This window comes from Scatophagus argus, chromosome 21 (genome assembly GCF_020382885.2).
Source record: "Scatophagus argus isolate fScaArg1 chromosome 21, fScaArg1.pri, whole genome shotgun sequence".
In the NCBI taxonomy this organism is placed as follows: Eukaryota; Metazoa; Chordata; class Actinopteri; family Scatophagidae; genus Scatophagus; species Scatophagus argus.
Window position 1 is genome coordinate 19,316,386 of NC_058513.1, and position 18,390 is coordinate 19,334,775.

General features: G+C 49.4%; 1 protein-coding gene across 6 annotated transcripts; it reads right to left on the reverse strand.

Moving 5' to 3' along the window:
• Nucleotides 1–1,220: 1,220 nt before the first annotated feature.
• On the reverse strand, nucleotides 1,221–15,702 carry LOC124052894 (poly [ADP-ribose] polymerase tankyrase-2-like). Of its 6 annotated transcripts, none has more exons than XM_046377669.1 (30): nucleotides 15,599–15,702; nucleotides 14,082–14,443; nucleotides 13,626–13,741; nucleotides 13,424–13,532; nucleotides 13,027–13,122; nucleotides 12,676–12,712; nucleotides 12,392–12,467; nucleotides 12,203–12,297; nucleotides 10,961–11,027; nucleotides 10,436–10,513; nucleotides 10,069–10,177; nucleotides 9,552–9,673; nucleotides 9,270–9,361; nucleotides 8,964–9,042; nucleotides 8,677–8,848; nucleotides 8,447–8,529; nucleotides 8,079–8,224; nucleotides 7,757–7,922; nucleotides 7,449–7,668; nucleotides 7,255–7,364; nucleotides 6,573–6,761; nucleotides 6,012–6,330; nucleotides 5,632–5,708; nucleotides 5,353–5,473; nucleotides 5,132–5,229; nucleotides 4,803–4,877; nucleotides 4,437–4,542; nucleotides 4,158–4,344; nucleotides 3,688–3,844; nucleotides 1,221–2,536 (listed from the first exon to the last, which is right to left on the reverse strand). In XM_046377669.1, exons 2-30 carry the CDS (start codon nucleotides 14,419–14,421, stop codon nucleotides 2,474–2,476), a joined length of 3,705 nt encoding a protein of 1,234 aa, XP_046233625.1. In that variant the 5' UTR covers nucleotides 14,422–14,443; nucleotides 15,599–15,702; the 3' UTR covers nucleotides 1,221–2,473. The 6 variants fall into 6 exon arrangements, with proteins under 6 accessions (XP_046233625.1, XP_046233626.1, XP_046233627.1 ...); XM_046377670.1 differs by lacking the exon at nucleotides 15,599–15,702 and adding an exon at nucleotides 15,036–15,200 and having other exon boundaries at nucleotides 8,447–8,526; XM_046377671.1 differs by lacking the exon at nucleotides 15,599–15,702 and adding an exon at nucleotides 15,036–15,200 and having other exon boundaries at nucleotides 7,449–7,644.
• Nucleotides 15,703–18,390: the final 2,688 nt, after the last annotated feature.

An 18,390-nucleotide genomic window follows, 5' to 3' on the forward strand; every position in this document is an offset into this window, starting at 1 on the left:
AATGACAAAGTGTGAGGATCTTTGGTTTCAAAAGTCTGAATTAACTCTAATGCTAATCTGGCCACCTCCAGCAGCTGTAAGAACCCAGAGTTGCCTCTAATGTGAAAGCTGCTCCAGAGAGCAGACGTCTGGACTTCTGAAGAGCTTTAAGTGACTACAGGAAAGCTCTGCACAGAGTGATCCGCTGTGCTGAACGGACTACCAGGACAGCATTGCCCTCCATGCAAGAGGTGTATGCCAGCAGGTGTACATCCAGTGCACAGAGGATTTTAAAAGACACAAACCACCCGCACAATAGACTCTTTCAGTGGCTGCCATCGGGGAAACGTCTCCGGTCCCGCGTGGCCAAAACTGAAAGACTGAGGAAGAGTTTCTTCCCCCAGGCCATCAGGACACTGAACTCTCTTTCCCCCACTTAACTCACCCCCCCATACACACACATGCATACATGTATACTATGTATACGATATGTATATTTATGTATATTTACATTCCCTCTGCCACTGAGGTTAGATCTCTATCTTTATTTTTTATTTTATTCTATTCTCTTGTATTTTTGCACAGTTGTTAAAAGGAGTGTTGTTTTTTTCATTTCACTGTGGATGCACATCCACATGTGACAAATAAAGAATTCTGATTCTGATTCTGATCTGACTAAACCAGCCACCTGTTGACTTTAAATGTGAAGGCAAACTGCTAGCTTCTTGAGAAGCTGTGACTGTGTCCAAGATGTACTTCCAATTAATGCAAATTACATTTAATGAAAGCTTGATGAGATTCCCTCCAGGAAGTTCTGTCTCATTACAGGACGGATCACAAGGTGGACGCTGGTCTCAGTCCTCTGCTTTGAAATGCCTCAACTACAGGATGAAGCTCAGCCACACTGACAGCAGTACTGGACTGGGCTGAAGACGGGGGTGACGCAGCTGGGACCTGCTTCACCCACCTGAACCCTTTTCAAATGTTCACCATTACTTATCTTCAGTAACCTTAGAGAGGACTGCTGCCCCTTTAAACACTGTCAGCTGATTTTTATCTTCATTTCATCCTTTTGTTTAATGCGAGTTTGGGGAAGCCACTGTGGTCGAAACAGGTCGTGTAAGTCAATCTGAGAAAACTGCATCTCAATAGGGCGACTCAGTTTCTTATTTGAGATATCAAAACCACTACTTTGATAAGGTTTCTCATTAAAATGACTTGCAGGATCTGTTTTTTTTTGTTCATATTGGCAGAAATGGGCTTCCACAAAGGACTGACATTTTTCTCCAACAAGAATTAATTTATGTAAAGCGAGTGCAACAGAAACACATCAGCGTTTCAGGTGTGCGATCAGCACGCAGTCAGTCGGTGCTCGTCGCCGCGTCCTGTCCACACATCCTGTCGTCGTGCGCTCCGGTTAACGTCTGCTGGCTCTTCACGGTCGACTGTTTTTGATGACCATTTTAAACACGTGAAACAGACTGAGCAGTTTGTTTACAGAATGTTTATTTCTCATACCTTTTTGTTCTTAACTTCAGTAGCACCACTTTGTTCAGTCAGTTTGTTGCGTTCGGCTGCTGGCTTCGTCCCAGTCAGCAGCACAGCAGACATCGAGTCAGACGGCAGCACAGCTCCAAGCATCAGGGCTCCAAAACGTCCCCATTAGTGCTGTTAACCTCACGTTACACAACAGTCACAGGAAGTTCACATACATGACATTCATCTTTTTGCTTTTCCAGTCTGACTCGAGTGAGAGAATGTAGATCAGGTTTGTCCCGGTTTGGAGCCTGGAAAAGTCATGTTCGTGGGTCTGGACTTTAAAAGAGGCTCAAGCTGTTGACAGCATATTCAGCTTTTTGCATGTCGTGTAAGTAGCCAGTCAGAGCCTGCTTTTCACTGAGGCAGGAGGAAAACCAGCTCTACAGACCACAAAGGGAAGACACCATTCACATAAATGTTAATGAACCGACATGCTTGTACAAAAAACAAAGTTACACACAACATGTCAAACAGCAGGAACACTTCACTCCTTTAGGATGTCGCCGTAAAGCTGTTAGTGGAGAACAGCCATTCGCTCTTCGGACGGGATGAGCCGCGTTCATCGGCGGGTGTGAGCAGCCGACATCAGGCTTCAATTTCACCGACTGATCACAGGAGGAAAATTCAAAGAGGGCATCGCGGTCCAACTACAGACAAAGTGTTTCGTCCTCTGTGAAAAGTCTCCAGGTAGTGAGGCAGCCCACAGGTGAGCAGGACAGGTGATGTGTGATGAAAGTGACTCATCCTTTCTGAGAGAGCTGAACCCTGAATCCATCACATCACGTTGTGAGATAACTCATAGATCATAAAGTGCAGAAAACAATATTAAAACCACGAGAAGACGTAAAAAGCGACAGGCTTTATATTCTGTATAAATAAAGTTTGCTCTGTGCATGCAGTTAGTAATGCGACTGACAGAAGCAGACGAGCTCCCATCTTCTGCATTTCATCCTCCTCATCCATCTGCAGACTCGTCAGGCTTCATGATCTGGTAGGTGATCAGGTACTCTGGATAGGCCTGTGGACAGAGCAGCAGAGCAGCCTTCAGGAATGTGTCACACTCACCTGTCCACAGTGACAGATGAACACCTGATGTCAGCCTGTAGTTTAAATGTGTGACTTAAAGCCACTGACGGGCCGCGACCGCCGCTTCCTGTCTCTGATGGAAGATTTGCTGCTCACCGTTCATGTTCTTCATTGTGTTACACGTTAGAATCCAGAACCATCCATAAGTCCATAGGTCATACAGACAAACTAGCCTAGCATGGCATCAGAAACTCTCTGTGCTGTCCCATGTGATTGTGACAGTGACAGTCCTACCTGTACTGTAAGTGGGCTGAAAGGTGACCCCTGCTGGACACTGTGGTGTCCTGCACACACTGAGCTCTACAGCTGCCTGCTACATGGACATCTGTTTCACAGCTGACTAGCGAGGGGAGCAACGACCTGTCGGCGAATCGCCAAGTCAAACCGTGACTTTCTGCGGGAATTTAGCTTTGCAGGAAACGACATCGGACCATAAATGACAGGAAATGCGTTAATATGACACGGTTCAGCGAGGGGCTCCCTGCAGCTCTGCTCCCTCCTCCTCTTCATCCTGCCTTCACCTTCAAAGCTAAACACGCGCACTAACAGCACCGCTGATTGCTTGAGTGGGCCGCTATTCATGCTGGATGGTGAAGTGCCACTTTGGGCCGAAGACGTCACATGTCTAATGGCCTGAGCTTCGCTCTCCACTCGAGCAGCCACCATCAGCCATCCTGCGCTTCTTTGTAGGAGGCCACTCAGTCCCTCAAAGGGAAACCGAAGCCTCAGACGGCCACCAGGCTTCCATACATCATGGTACTGAAGTGGCCCACGTTAGAACACAGAAATACTTCTTCTTAATATGCAGAATTATTTCAGAAATCCAAATTAAAATTCTGCTGTCTAAGCCAACCAGGAGCAGCGTTTAGTAGCATCAAGTAACTAATTAAAACCAAACTGATGAGAGCAAACGTCAGTGTGATAACAAGTACATAAAATGACAGAAACCATCTTTGATTTTGGTTTGGCCCTCGCCACATCTGCTCACATGATCAACAGTGGAAACATGGACGCAGTCAGTCATCTTCAAAGCTCATCGTTGTGTTAACACGCACGAACGACAAACAAACATGGCGAGCTGACCTGCTCTCCTCTGTAGATGACGTACTCGGCCAGGGCGAGGCCGTTGACGCTCGGTCTGCCGGTGACTGAGTGGTGACCCGGCGGCGAGTGAGCCATCTTCATGGCGCTGAACTGCAGGAAGGACTTACCCAGAGTCACCCTGCAGAACAACAGGTGCCTGAGAGGGACAAAACACACAGCAAGGAAAGCTCAATTCATTCAGACTGGCAAACTGCACTGTAGTCATTTACTGCACTGAGGTACACATTTAAGGTATTTTTACAGCTTTAGTTACTTCACAAACTTTTGTACACAAAACCTATGAAAATGTCGAGCTGAAACGACCAATCAGCTGAGAGAAAGTTATTTTCATGGCTTCAGCTTCTCCAAACTGAGGATTTGCTGCTCTTCTTTTGAATTATATCATTTTATCTGGAGTAATGTGGAGGGAAGAATAACGTGACATTGCGAGACATTTTGTGCGTGGCTACCTGTGGCAGACGTAGCAGGAGCGTTCTTTGTGCAGCGGGCATCCCGTCCCTCCTCCGATCCCGTAAACGTACTGGTTGCTCTTTGACGAGTTCTCGGCGAAGTAGATCCCGGCGCCGAACATCCCGCCGATGTAGGCGTGTCGCTCGTCAAACCCTTTATGGATGATGGCGTTGACGAAGGGCGAGCCTGCGAGGCGACGGTCACAACACGATCAAGACAAACACTCCCGGTGTTATTGCTACTGCTGCTACTTTTTAGAATACTGCTGGCGTTCTGACCGTGGAAGAGCATGCGTTCATTGGAGTGGTTGTGGTTTTCCTCTGAAACTTCCTTCCTGCGGTGCGTGTACCTCTCCCACAGCTTCTTGTTACAGACCTTCTGGATCTGAAACACCAGAGGTCAACCAGAGGTCAGCCAGAGGTCAAACAGAGGTCAACCAGAGGTCAACCGGAGGTCAAACAGAGGTCAAACAGAGGTCAACCGGAGGTCAAACAGAGGTCAACCAGAGGTCAACCAGAGGTCAACCGGAGGTCAAACGGAGGTCAAACAGAGGTCAAACGGAGGTCAGGGGTTCACAGAGCTCTTGTGACAGGTGCTGTCACCTCTGTGCTCCACCCAATAACGATTCAAGCGGCACACGTTACCTTGACCAGAGTGTATCTGTTGAAGACTCCTCCAGCATGGCCGCCGTCTCGGTGCTCCCTGATCGTACTCTGCATCTGATCACAAACAAGGCTTTGATTGGCTTAATCTGACATTTGTTTTACGACCGAACTTCAGGTCAAAGATGTTGAAATTTCGCCAACTGGCCATGAAAGCAAACCAGTGAGTCAGTCCGCTGCTGAACACAACGAGAGATGCTGGAGTGACAGCACACACCACATGACCACGACACACTGCGAGGACTGAAGGGCAGCTCGGCCAAAAGAAACACCAGCACGTGGAAAAGACCGCGGTCGCTACGAGCTCGTACCTCCTCCTCCACCGACTGGAACTCCTTGTCATCGGCTGCAAGGTCGATCAAGACTGACCCGCTGTTGGCCGTGTTCAGCGTCAGATAGGGGTTCAAACCTGGTCCATGTGTATGTGCACACACACACACACACACACACACGCTCAGTACAGACAACAACGTACTGCTGCAAATCAGACTTGGTGAACGAGTAGCATGTTGAAGTGTGTGTGTGTCCTCACTCTGTGGTCCACTGATGAGCCTCTCCACTCCTTTGATGATCTTGTGTCTGTGTCCGTAGGCGCTGATGCCGATCTCCTTCAGCTCGCGGTGACCCATCTCTACCAGCACATCCAGAGTGATCTACACGAATGATTATGATTATGATTATGATTATGATTATGAAACAGACTTCAGGCTCGTTGGAGACTAAAGTCCCCTGAAGGACCCTGTGACTTTGCACCTGCTCCTAATGTCATGTGACCGACGAGACTCCCCACTGCAAACACTGATCAGCTCACCTGCTCTCTGTCAAAGATCTCCAGGAGATGCTCCAGCCCAAGGTTCTTTAAGAACCGACAGATACTGAGCTCAGCTCCTGGAACCCCACACACACACACACACACACACACACACACACACACACACAGTTCCAATGTGATGCTATGACTTCATATGTCCTGTCACAGTGTTAAAGGTGCCCTGTGGAGTTTACTGCGTTGAATGCTTTCCTGCAAAGGCGGTTTGTAGAGAACCATGTAGCTGATCAGGCTGCTAATCGATTACACAGCAGCAGAAATGCTCATCAATAAACTCATTATTGTATTCATTAGGAGTCACATGTGCAGGCAGGAGTGTGTGTGACACCACGCCAACCATCTGGTTGTCTTCTTCTCCTCACCTTCCTCTTTCTTCTCTTCCACTGCCAGCAGCGCCGACGTCTCAGGAAACGCTGAGGATGAGGATGATGGTGGGAGTGAAGAGTTTGAAGCTTTAGACGCAGCAGCGGCGTCGCTGTTGGTCGTCGCTGCTGCTGTGACGTCAAGAGCAGAGGAGGTGAAGGACGGTGAGGAGGAGGAGGGGGAGTAGGAGAGGAGTGGTGGGACCACAGCGACGGGTGGAGCACCAGAGGCCGCCACGCTGATGACCTGAGGTTTGTAACAGCCGGGGAGAGCGGAGGGAGGCATGGCGGCTGTTAGCAAAGCCCGGACGTCATCAGCCTGCAGAAAAAGGAGGAGGGGGAAAGGAGAAGGAAGAGAATGGAGACAGAAACAGACAGAAAGAAGGAGAAAGAGGAAGAGGAGAGCAGGGCAGAAAGACGAGGAGAAGAAGAGTAAATTGAGGCGGTGGGAGAGGAGAAAGAACAAGGAGAAAACAGAAGAAGAAGAAGAATGGATGAGGGGGAAAGAATAAGTGCGAGGAGAAACACGAGAACGGAGGAGAACCAGAAAAAGAGACGAACCGTGACGAGGTCCAGCGGCGACTGCCCCTCCTGGTTTCTGAGGCTGGGGTCTGCACCGTGAGCCAATAGGAGGGCGCACAGCTGCGTCCGGCCCTTCTGAGCGGCCTCGTGCAGAGGTGTGAACGCCCACTTATCGGTGGCGTTGACGCAGGCGTCGAACTTGATGAGCAGAGCGGTCACGTCTACGTGCTGGAAGATCAAGAACACATCCAACCTGTGGCTTCTAACCAATCAGCAGCATCCACACGACACCTGGACTCACGTCTATAATGAGTGTACTTATCACAATGCATCATAACGCATCATAACTGCCCTCACACTGCAGGATGAAGCACCTGCTGGGTTGTTCTGTTGTTAGCTGGGTCGCTAACAAACTCTGTTTCTCATATGAAACAAAAGATGAGCTGAGATAAAAGAGCTGCAGGAGAGTGAGGGATGACCACAGAATGATGGATGAGTTTTAATCAACTGATCTGAGTGGACGAGAGGCCTGAAGAGCCACACACACACACACACACACACACACACACACACACACTCTTCATCACTGCTGCGTGTTTGTGTCCACTTTCTGTCTCTTCAATCAGCACCTCATCAGTCAGAAGACACAGAGAAGACTCTGTGTGTGTGTGTGTGTGTGTGTGTGTGTAAGTGTGTGTATGTGTTGTCCCTCCCTCCTCACCCCGTAGGAGGCAGCGTTGTGCAGAGGAATCAGTCCTCCTTTGTCTTGAGAGTTGACCTCAGCTCCATGCTGCAGCAGGTACTCGGCCACCTCCAGGTTATTATAGCCCGCTGCGAGACACACACACACACAGGTACGTGAAGCCTTGTGTTCAGGTTGGACAGAGGTGCTGTCTCAGGTGCGTCTCCATGTACCTGCCAGGTGCAGTGGTGTCGAATGTCTCCCCTGTGTGTCTCTGCAGTTGACATTGTCGTGTGTGCAGAGTTTCTTCACGCGGGCCAGGCAGCCTTTCTTGGCGGCGTCCAGCAGGGCGGCGTCGCCCCGCAGCAGGTCCTGGATGTCTGTGTCGGCGTCCTTCACCAGATCCAAAGGCGCGTTCCCATCCCGGTTCTTCCGAGTCGGGTCGGCACCATGCTGGAGTTACAGGAGGAGAAGAAACGACACGTGTCCACGCTGACCTGTGTGTGCGTGTGTGTGTGTGTGCGTGTGTGTGTGTGCATACCTGCAACAGGAGTTTACAGATGTCGAGTTTGCCCTTGGCGGCAGCTTCGTGCAGAGGTGTGAACTTCCAGAGGTCGGCCACGTTGACCACAGCACCGTGAAGGACCAGCAGCTCGACGACCTCGTAGTGACCGTATGAGCAGGCGTTGTGGAGAGGAACCAGACCTCTGGGAGACGGAGACGGAGACGGAGACGGAGACAGAGACAGAGACACGACTCACTCACCCTGCAGGGCTCACTGTTTAAAGCTACTGCTGCTGGGGACCTTTCCTCTTTTGTTTTCTTGTTTAAATTGAATAGTTAGCTTTAGCTCTTCTCATCACCCTCTGTCCTTGGCGTGTACGTCGGCTCCGTGCTGCAGCAGGAACTGGACGACGGCCAGCCGGTTGTAGCCGGCGGCAAAGTGCAGCGGCGTTGACTGTCGACCCTCCACGTCCCTGCAGTTGACGTTCTGCATCGTACAGAGCTTCTGCACAAACAGACAGACACAAACTTTATCTTCCTGCGTTCTTCAGACTCTCTCAGTGTAATCAAGTTGTTCACATCTGCTGCGACTTTTCTGCTCCTGCAGCTCAAAATGTTTGGCATGAAAAGGCAACTGAAAACAGTGAGGTTGTGCAGTTTTCAGTAGTGGACTGGACCTCAAATATGGCTGCCAGAGAGGGCAGCACACCTCATAGTGGCATCCTACCTTCACAGTCTCCAGGTCTCCTGTTTTTGAGGCTTCCAGCAGCTGTCGATCGACCTCAGAGTTCCCGATCAGAACTCCTTCTGCTGAGACACGTGGACATAAAACCATGAAAAGAAGTCACAGCTTAATGAGAACAGGCGACGCAGCCCCAGCAGCCTCGTGGGTCAGCAGACTGCAGGCGTAATGCTGTTAATCAGTGTGGTCGGCGTCTGGCAGGTATGACAGCACACCTTGCAGTATCTGCTGCACACTCTCGTTGCCCAGCTGTGAAGGCGAGAATCCCTGCAGCGACGTGAGCAGCGGGTCGCAGCCGGCGCTCAGCAGCAGTCTGCAGGTCTGCAGGTGGCCGCCGCGAGCGGCTCGGTGCAGCGCCGTCTGGCCCAGGTGATCCACAGTGTTCACCTGACAGAGGGTGAAGGTGAAGTTATCTTTCATTGAAACAAAAGACAAGCTTGAACACATTTTATTGCAGGCAAACATGTTACAGGTTAGAAACATCCGCTTGTTCTCTGCTGACCTTCGCCTCATGTTTGACCAGCACCTCGATGACATCGTTGTGGGCTTTCTCTGACGCCACGTGGAGAGGAGTCAGCGAGCTGAGGGGGGCAGGGGAGCAGTGACATCACAGCGATCTCAGACACACGATGACATCACAGCGAGCTCAGACACACGATGACATCACAGCGAGCGCAGACACATGCTGATTGTCTTGTAGTTTTGATTCATAAAACAAGAGTTACATTTCTCCAGTCTTGCTTTCCGTTTTCTTGTCTCTGCTCGGCTGAACTGCAAGCTGAACCAAAGCAAAAGAAAACTCACTCACTCTTTAGTCTTGTCGTTGACGTTGGCTCCCGTCCTCAGTAGAAGTTCACACACTTGTTTCCTCTTCAGGTGCGCAGAGGCGGACGCACAATGCTGAGGCGTGGAAATAGTCACATTTACTTTTTGTTTGTTTCTAGCAGGAAGATGACTTTTAAAGCCCAGGAAGTTGTTTCACAGATGCCAGTGGAGCAGGTGATCTCAGCGCTGCACCGAAGCTTAAATTTGGAAATAATAAAGAAATATTTTGCCGTTTGTTCATCATGCAGTAAATGAACTGTCTTACCAGAGGCGTCTCCTGAGTGTGCGGGTGTCTGAAGTTGACGGTCTCCGGGCTCAGATGCTTTTTAACTCGCATCACGTCGGCCTCCCTGGACGCCTGCAGCAGACTGTGACCTCTGAACTCACCTGTCAAAGATCCACCACAGTCAACAACATCAAACTCTGATATGCTGACCGACTGAGGTGTCTGACTGTTGTGTCATGCAGTGTGATACAAAGCTACTGACTGAATCTGTACAAACATGCTGTGTATTCAGATTAGTGCCGCTTCATCTGCTCCTCACACACACACACACACACACACACACACACGTCTACCAGCTGCACATCTTAACCACACAGCTGATCATATCTACAGTCTTTACAGTCTTTACGGTTCAGCTGAAACTCAACAGTGGAATCAGAGACTGTAAAACTGGACATCAGACTCCATGATTAAACACTGAGAAAGTCTCTCACTCACACACACACACACACACACACACACACACACACACACACTGCAGACAAACAGGACGTACAGGCCAGGCGCTCTTTCAGCTGCGATGTGGGGGCCAAATCAATTGAGCTTTTATTGTGACAGTTGAGGAAGGTGGGGTCGGCTCCATAGCTCAGCAGGAGGTAACACACCTGGACACACGCAAACACAGGTACGGTCAGTGTAACAGGAAGCGGTTGGTTAGAACTGGCTCGTGTACCTGAAACTAAGGCTCCAGATCATATAAACAAGGTTTTTGGGTCCAAACAAAACCAAACAAAAACTTTGACTAAATCAAATGTGGTCTAAAATCAATCAAATTCACAGTCAGCTTTGAGCAGGTGCTCTGACTTCAGACAGTCAGATCACTGACAGACTCACACAGACCGGACAGAGACCAGGTACCGTACCTCCACTCGGTTCTTGGAAGCAGCTTCATGAAGAGGAGTGAACTGCCACAGGTCCACGGCATTAACGCAGGCGCCGTGCTGAACACCGACAGGAAAACGTTGAAACATTAAACCTGACTAACTCTGGGGTATTTCTGCTTTAAACCACACCTTCACAAACACACGTGTCCACCTGAGCTGGCACAGAGCACATCATGCAACACTGAACATCTGCGTGAACCCTGTTTTGGTCTTTCAAATCATGTACTTGCTCGCGTCAGGCTCAGAATTACACTGCAGAACTACGATCTGAATCTAACCTTAAAAGCATTTTCCTCCAAAATGTACCTGCGGAATCAGTGCAGCAGAACTGGCTTTTATTGTGAAGGAGCCACAGGAAACAGGACGTATTTGTGTTTAGTATTTGCACAATGCACGAAAGGTGGGCAAATAAAGGAACAAATGAACAGAAACCAACAGCAGAACAAGCTAACAGGAAATAACAGAAAGAACGACAGGACAACATTAGGAGAACCAAGTGCAAACCTTCAGCAGCAGCTCAGTGACCTCGTAGTGACCGTATGAACAGGCGTTATGAAGAGGAACCAGATCCCTGAAACACACACACACACAGCACTGATACCCTCACTGACACACACACACACACAGTACTGATACCCTCACTGACACACACACACACACACACACACACAGTACTGATACCCTCACTGACACACACACACAGTACTGATACCCTCACTGACACACACACACACACACACACACACACACACACACACAGTACTGATACCCTCACTGACACACACACACACACACACAGCACTGATACCCTCACTGACACACACACACACACACACACACACACACAGTACTGATACCCTCACTGACACACACACACACACACACAGCACTGATACCCTCACTGACACACACACACACACACACAGCACTGATACCCTCACCAACACACACACACACACACACACACACAGTACTGATACCCTCACCAACACACACACACACACACACACAGCACTGATACCCTCACTGACACACACACACACACACACACACACACACACACACAGTACTGATACCCTCACCAACACACACACACACACACACACACACACACACACACACACAGTACTGATACCCTCACCAACACACACACACACACACACACACACACACACACACACACAGTACTGATACCCTCACTGACACACACACACACACAGCACTGATACCCTCACTGACACACACACACACACAGCACTGATACCCTCACTGACACACACACACACACACACAGTACTGATACCCTCACTGACACACACACACAGTACTGATACCCTCACTGACACACACACACACACACACAGCACTGATACCCTCACCAACACACACACACACACACACACACAGCACTGATACCCTCACTGACACACACACACACACACACACACACAGCACTGATACCCTCACCAACACACACACACACACACACACACAGCACTGATACCCTCACTGACACACACACACACACACACACACAGTACTGATACCCTCACTGACACACACACACAGTACTGATACCCTCACTGACACACACACACACACACACACACAGTACTGATACCCTCACTGACACACACACACAGTACTGATACCCTCACTGACACACACACACACACAGTACTGATACCCTCACTGACACACACACAGTACTGATACCCTCACCAACACGCACACACACAGTCTCACCCCTTGTCCTTGGCGTGCACGTCAGCGCCGTGCTGCAGTAACAGTTGCACGGTCTTCACGCGGTTGTAGCCGGCTGCCAGGTGTAACGGCGTCGACTGAAACGACACAGAAGCGCTGAGCCAAAACCGCTCCAACGCCTGCCCGACAATCAAAACAAAGCAAAAGAGCGAGACACACACGACCGCCTACCTTTCGCCCGTCGCTGGCGTGACAGTTGACGTTGAGCGGCGTCAGCAGGGCCATCAGCTTCTCCTCGCTGCCGCTCCTGTTGGGACATCAGGTTGGCGTTTGATCGTAAAACCGTCACATGTGAGGAGCTGGAGAAACGACGCTTGACATTTTGACAACAAAGTTACTGATGACTCAAACTGTGAGTGGTTGATCTGTGTTGATGCACTGATGGACTAATCGAATGATGGCGTCAGCCCCGACGATATCAAACCGCGAGGCGACACGCGTTAACGTGACTGTACCTCGCACTTTCCAGAAGCTCATCTTTTCTGTATTCCCCTGAAAGAGAGCAGAAATCAGACAGAAGAAAGAACATTCAGAGAGCACGCTGAGCCAAACCACTCGATCGTGATGCTCTTCTCCACTTCCCAGATCTTATGGGACCGACTGGATCAGGTTCTGACACCGAAGCGAGTCACCTGAGGAAGGCTGTGATGCTCAGCGACATGTGCCCACTGTTTCACAGCCGCTTCTTTCACGACGTGCGTGCGTCTGTGCGTCACGTCGTGCTGCAGTCACACAGTTTGTCCACCTAGTCAGACTGGCTTTAGACGCTCTGCAAATGAAGCGCGAGTTCCCAGGATGCTCCTCACCTGTCAGCACTGCCTTAGCAGACACTTCTGCCAGATGCAGAGCGGTTCGACCGTCTGTGTTCCTGATGGTCGGCTCGGCGCCGTGTTGCAGCAACACTACGCCACGCACACACGAACACACACACACAGAGCATGATTACATAATGTTGCCTTTTCATATCATTTTTGACTGTGAAAAAAATCAAAACAAACCCTCTGGTGGACAACCCGGGTAATGCATCACTGTTTCTAAATTACATCAAGCCCAGTTTGGCTTTTTGCACTGTGTTGTTAGTGCTCAGCCAACGTACACAGTACGCCGGATACTGACAAACGTGTGACAAACAATTCAGTTATTTCCACCAGTTAGTTCAGTTTAGTTCAGCGGCAGCCTCATCGGTGCAGAGTGTTTTTGTACCTATGCACACGTCGATCTTGCCCTTGATGGCGGCCTCGTGAAGCGGAGTGTAGTTCCAGTTGTCTCTGGCGTTTGCGTCCGCCCCGTGGTGCAGCAACAGACTCACCACCTACACAAAGACAAGGGGACACGGCACCATGAAGGCATTTAAAGAGAAAAACACATGATTTCACAGGTGGAGGCGGGAGGTGGGGACCCGTACGTCAGCATGGCCGAAGGAGCAGGCGTTGTGGAGGGAAATCAGCCCTCCGTCATCTCTGGCGTGGACGTTGGCTCCGTTCTGGAGGAGAAAGTCCACGACGTCCTTACGGCCGAAACCTGAAGAGAAGCAGAGAGTTAGCAGGATAAGTGAGGACTCACACGCGGTCCGAGCCGTCGGGCGTCCGTGTGTCCCGGTTTGTTGTGCCATAGTAAAGCCAGCAGGGCCGTCTCAGGTGTGACCTACCTGTCCCCAAGTTTAATTTGAAGTAATATTTCATCCATTTCAATACTTTTTCTTGCTTTTGTGAGCTGACTTTTTGCAGTGATAGAAAAAGGGGTCATCCGCTTTTAACTCCCGTCCAGAGCAGGGATGGCTTTTACTCTGGTTTTTTGTTCTTAATCCGGTCTTCTTTCTTCACGTGTCCAAACCAGACTGAGGGCCTGAAGTGTGTCTCACCTGCAGCAAAGTGTAGAGGTGTGGACTTCCTCCCCGCTGTGTCCCGGCTGTTCACGTCCTCGGTTGACACCAGGTCACGAACTCGCTCGAGGTCTCCGCTCCGACAGGCCTCAAACAGTTCCCTGCTGGCCTCGCCGGCCGCCGATCCCACGCCAAGCTCCGCCACCGGACCAGGAGACACGGCTCCACCCGCGAGGCCGGACACACCCGAGCATCTCCGACCAGACAACATGGACGGTGGTGAACGGCCTCGTCTGAGTTTCAGACTGTCGGCTCTGGAGAGTCTGGAGTGAGAGCAGCAGGTGGCAGAACCCCAGAACCCTGCAGCTGCTGAGGCCATGCAGGACGACAAGGCACGGAACCTGCACAGAGACACGGGACAGAACCAGAGAGGGAACCACAGGGGACTTAGAAATGAGGACCACAGATTCAGTTAAAAGCATCAAAAGGTTTCCTGAGTTCGCATCTGATGAGGGTTTCAGAGTAAAACTGAAAGTCTCAAAATTAATAACTCTGAATGACAAGAAGTGGACTCACTTCCCTCATCTTCAGTCCTTATGCTAAGCTAAGCTAACTGGGACTTGTTTAGGGACAAAAAGGAAATTCAGTGTTAATGTAAAAAAAAACTATTTTTACCTTTGAAATGTAGCAGGGCTGAAAATAATAACTAATAATAATAATAACTACTGACACAACTGACATTACACTGAAAACAACACACATTGAATCCACACGGTGATAAGACAGGCTAAACAACACAGACGGTGCGCGTCCACACAACAAAAAGACGACTTTATGGCAGCGGACTGAGGTTTAACAGGTGAAAAATGCACGACACATCAGCGTATGTGACGGGAAAATGCCAGAAATCAAACACTGTCAGGGACTGCAAACGGAAACACGACCGTCCGGTAACCCGAACGGCCCGATGCTGACGGCGGGCCGTGAACTCACTCTGATTGTATACGAATATTGTGGCTGTTCACTGGCCGTCGCTGCAGTAAAGCCTCCCCGGCTGACCGGCGGACACACTCAGGTCCTCCATCCTCCAGCGGCTCCTCCTCCTCCTCCTCCCCCGCCTGTTGGAGCCGCTCGTCGGGGAGGCTGGCAGAGAAAGAGGAGACGAACGCTACAAAACGCAAGCTGCTGACGGAGGGGGGAGGACCGCCGTACGGAACAGCCAACCCTCCCGCCTCAAAGCAAGCACCGAGGGTGACTTCATTTCTCCGCCTGGCTCGGCCCGAGCGGGTGGAGCTGCGACCCTGATTTATTGTAACCATCAGGATTTCATACTCGTGGACTGAATGGCCTTTGACATACAAAATGAATGTTTGGACGTTCGATCTAATAACAACACTTTATAGTCATTTAGCTTTTTTATCACCGAGTCCACCTCGACGCTGTCCTGAAGACAGAGACCGGGTACCGCACCTCCACCCGGTTCTTGGAAGCAGCTTTACTTTACAGCTCGTCTTCCTCACGCAGCCCCCCTTTCAGCCTCCACCTGCTGGTCATACCGTCATCTCCACCTGCTCCATCAGTCCGCAGGATCATATGTACACACACCTTCACATGGCAGTGATGTGCTTGTCCAGCGTTGTTGTCCTTGTGCGTCTTGTCCAGAGACACACTCCTATAATAAATAACAAATAATAAAACTGATTCTGATGTTTTGCTTTGTTATTGGTGTCGTTTGTCTTCTCTCCTGCTGTGGCCTGCTGCACCTCAGGATAAATTAATTCAATCTTATTATCTACACAGCAACCCTGAGAGGAGGAAAAGACCAAATATTTGAATTTAAAGTCCTCTTAACAAAAGCCTAATTATGTACCTTCATTGTGTTTAAAAAGACTAATGCTTTAATCCTCCAGGGATAAATAAAGGAATTCTGATTCTGATTCTGATTGTAGCCCCGCTCACTCGTGCCATACGAAGAAGAAATCGAGCGCACCCGCCGCCCTGCGGACGAACGCAGCCTCTGTGCTCTGAGTCTGCGCCGATTTTCTCCCCACGCGCGCACACACACACGGATTAGTAATAACAGACTGCAATGAAAGAATGTCTTTAAAAATGGAAATATGTATAAATACAGATGGAGCACGCGAACGCATCAGAGGTTCTGTGTTGCCTTCAGGTGTCAAATCTGAAACCCCAAAAAATAAGATTTGAAACTGACAAAAAAGGTGAATCTGAAAACACATGATCTGCATCTGAAAAAAATAAGACCTCAAATATTGAAACTGAATAATTTATTCAAAAGAATTTCAGAACTGAATAAAAATATTTAAAGTGAAAAAAACTTTTCCTACACTTATTTCTAGTTCGAGTTGTATGTATCAATGTTGTACTTTTCAAAGCTAAAAACTGAAATTTCATTTTTCAAATGAATGAAACTTTTGGCCCTGATTTGGCTCCATAGCAGAAACACACGTGGTCACTGAAGGGTTAACGTCCCTGACTCGGACGCTTCCTTTCAGGGGACTTCCAGTAAGAGAGAGCGTAGTTTGCCAAATCGCTAATCCTATTTACTCCTTTGGAGTGTGCAGGCCCCTCCTAAGGACTTTTTATGACTCTGTGGTGGCCTCTGCTGTTCACTACGCTGTGGTCTGTTGGGGACAGGAAGAGACTGAACAAGCTGGTCAGGAGGGCCAGCTCTGTCCTGGGCTGCCCACTGGACTCTGTGGAGGAGGTGGGTGAGAGGAGGACGTTAGCCAAGCTGACATCCATCATGGACAACACCTCTCACCCTCTGCATCAGACAGTGGAGGCTCTGAGCAGCTCCTTCAGCGGCAGACTGCTACACCCTCAGTGTAGGAAGGAGCTACAGCAGCTCCTTCATCCCCACTGCTGTTAGACTGTACAGCTCAACAGTCTGGTCCTCTTTTCCTCCCTTATGAGGACTTGTATATAGCTTTATAGTGTACTATTTTTACTTACCTTGTAAATTGTTAATTTATTTCACCTCTATATTTTTTGTAACTGTTTATGCACACTTATTGCACTCTTCTTGTGTTCTTGTGAGCTGCCACAACAGGTGAATTTCCCCACTGCGGGATCAATAAAGTTCATCTTATCTTATCTTAATCAAAAGAATAATTTTCATGTCTACTATCACACCCAGATAGAGATTTTTTTCATTTTAAAGATTATTTTTCTAATCACACGTAAATGTGCTTTTGTGTTTGCATGTTCTCCCTGTGCCCGCGTGGGTTTTGTCCGGCTTCCTCCCACAGTCCCAACAACCTACACATCAGGTTAACTGGCTGCTCTACATTGACCCGAGGTGTGAGTGTGTGTGTGAGTGTGTGGTTGTCTGTCTTTGTGTGTCAGCCCTGCGATTGACGGACGTCCAGTCCAGGGTGAACCCGCCTCTCGCCCGGGGTCAGCATCAGCAGGATGTCCTTCAGCCCCGAGCACACGTCAGTCTGTCCACTGTTTGACTCGAAGGGCATTAATATTGAGCAGGTGTGTGCTTCAGCCCGAGCTGGACCCTTCACCTACAGGACAAAGGACACGGTGATCCTCTGAAGGGTTTTAATGTCTTACGAGAAACTGGATCTGCTTTCTCACAACCATTGAACTTTACTTCTGCTAAAGCTGGACACCGAATGATGTTAGAAAAGGGGCCGTGACACAGACCACATGTCAGGAAGGTGAACTGATTCCACGTGAATCTTGACAGGCAGACCCTGTTTGAAAACCAACCGTGGCCTAGAGGTTGGAGAAGTGGCTTGTGATCGGAGGGTCGCTGGTTCAATTCCCCCACCGGACGGGCAGGAAAAATTAGAATAGCGATGAATGAAAAAATGCTCCCCACCAGCTGGCCGGCTGATGTGCCCTTGAGCAATGCACTTAACCCCCGGTTTGGTTCCCGGGCACCTGACATGGCAGCCCGCTGCTCCTGTGTGTTTCACTGCATGTGATTTGCTGGGTGTCATGGGTGAGTTCAGCTAAGGGTGGGTCAATCACAGAACAGTCAGCTGAGTCCTCTTCTTCCAAACCGGTGACGCAAAAATCCTGAGCAGCTGATGTGGTTCACAGTCTGTCCACTAGATGGTGCACATCATCCATCCCCAGCACCGCTGATGCGTCAGAAGATAATCGAAGCGAGAGACTTTTTCTCGATTACACTTTGACATTCATTCAGTCTGCAGGTTATTGTCTTGAGTTGCCTTTGAGTTATTTCACTGAGCCGAGCTGAATATTGATTATAGTGTGAGTCGATTTTTTTACTATACTAACTTTACGACAACAGGCTGAAAAAATGAATTAAAATCCACATGTGTAATCTGTTCAACCACATCGGTTT

Bases quoted from the DNA above. Each gene is read 5' to 3' on its own strand.
- LOC124052894 (XM_046377669.1), bottom strand. From the start codon at position 14,421: ATGGCCTCAGCAGCTGCAGGGTTCTGGGGTTCTGCCACCTGCTGCTCT. The intron at 12,298-12,391 runs GTAGGCGGTCGT...GTGTCGTTTCAG, and splicing joins ACGCCAGCGACGGGCGAAAG to TCGACGCCGTTACACCTGGC. The intron at 9,674-10,068 runs GTACGTCCTGTT...GATCTTTGACAG, and splicing joins GCTGAAAGAGCGCCTGGCCT to GTGAGTTCAGAGGTCACAGT.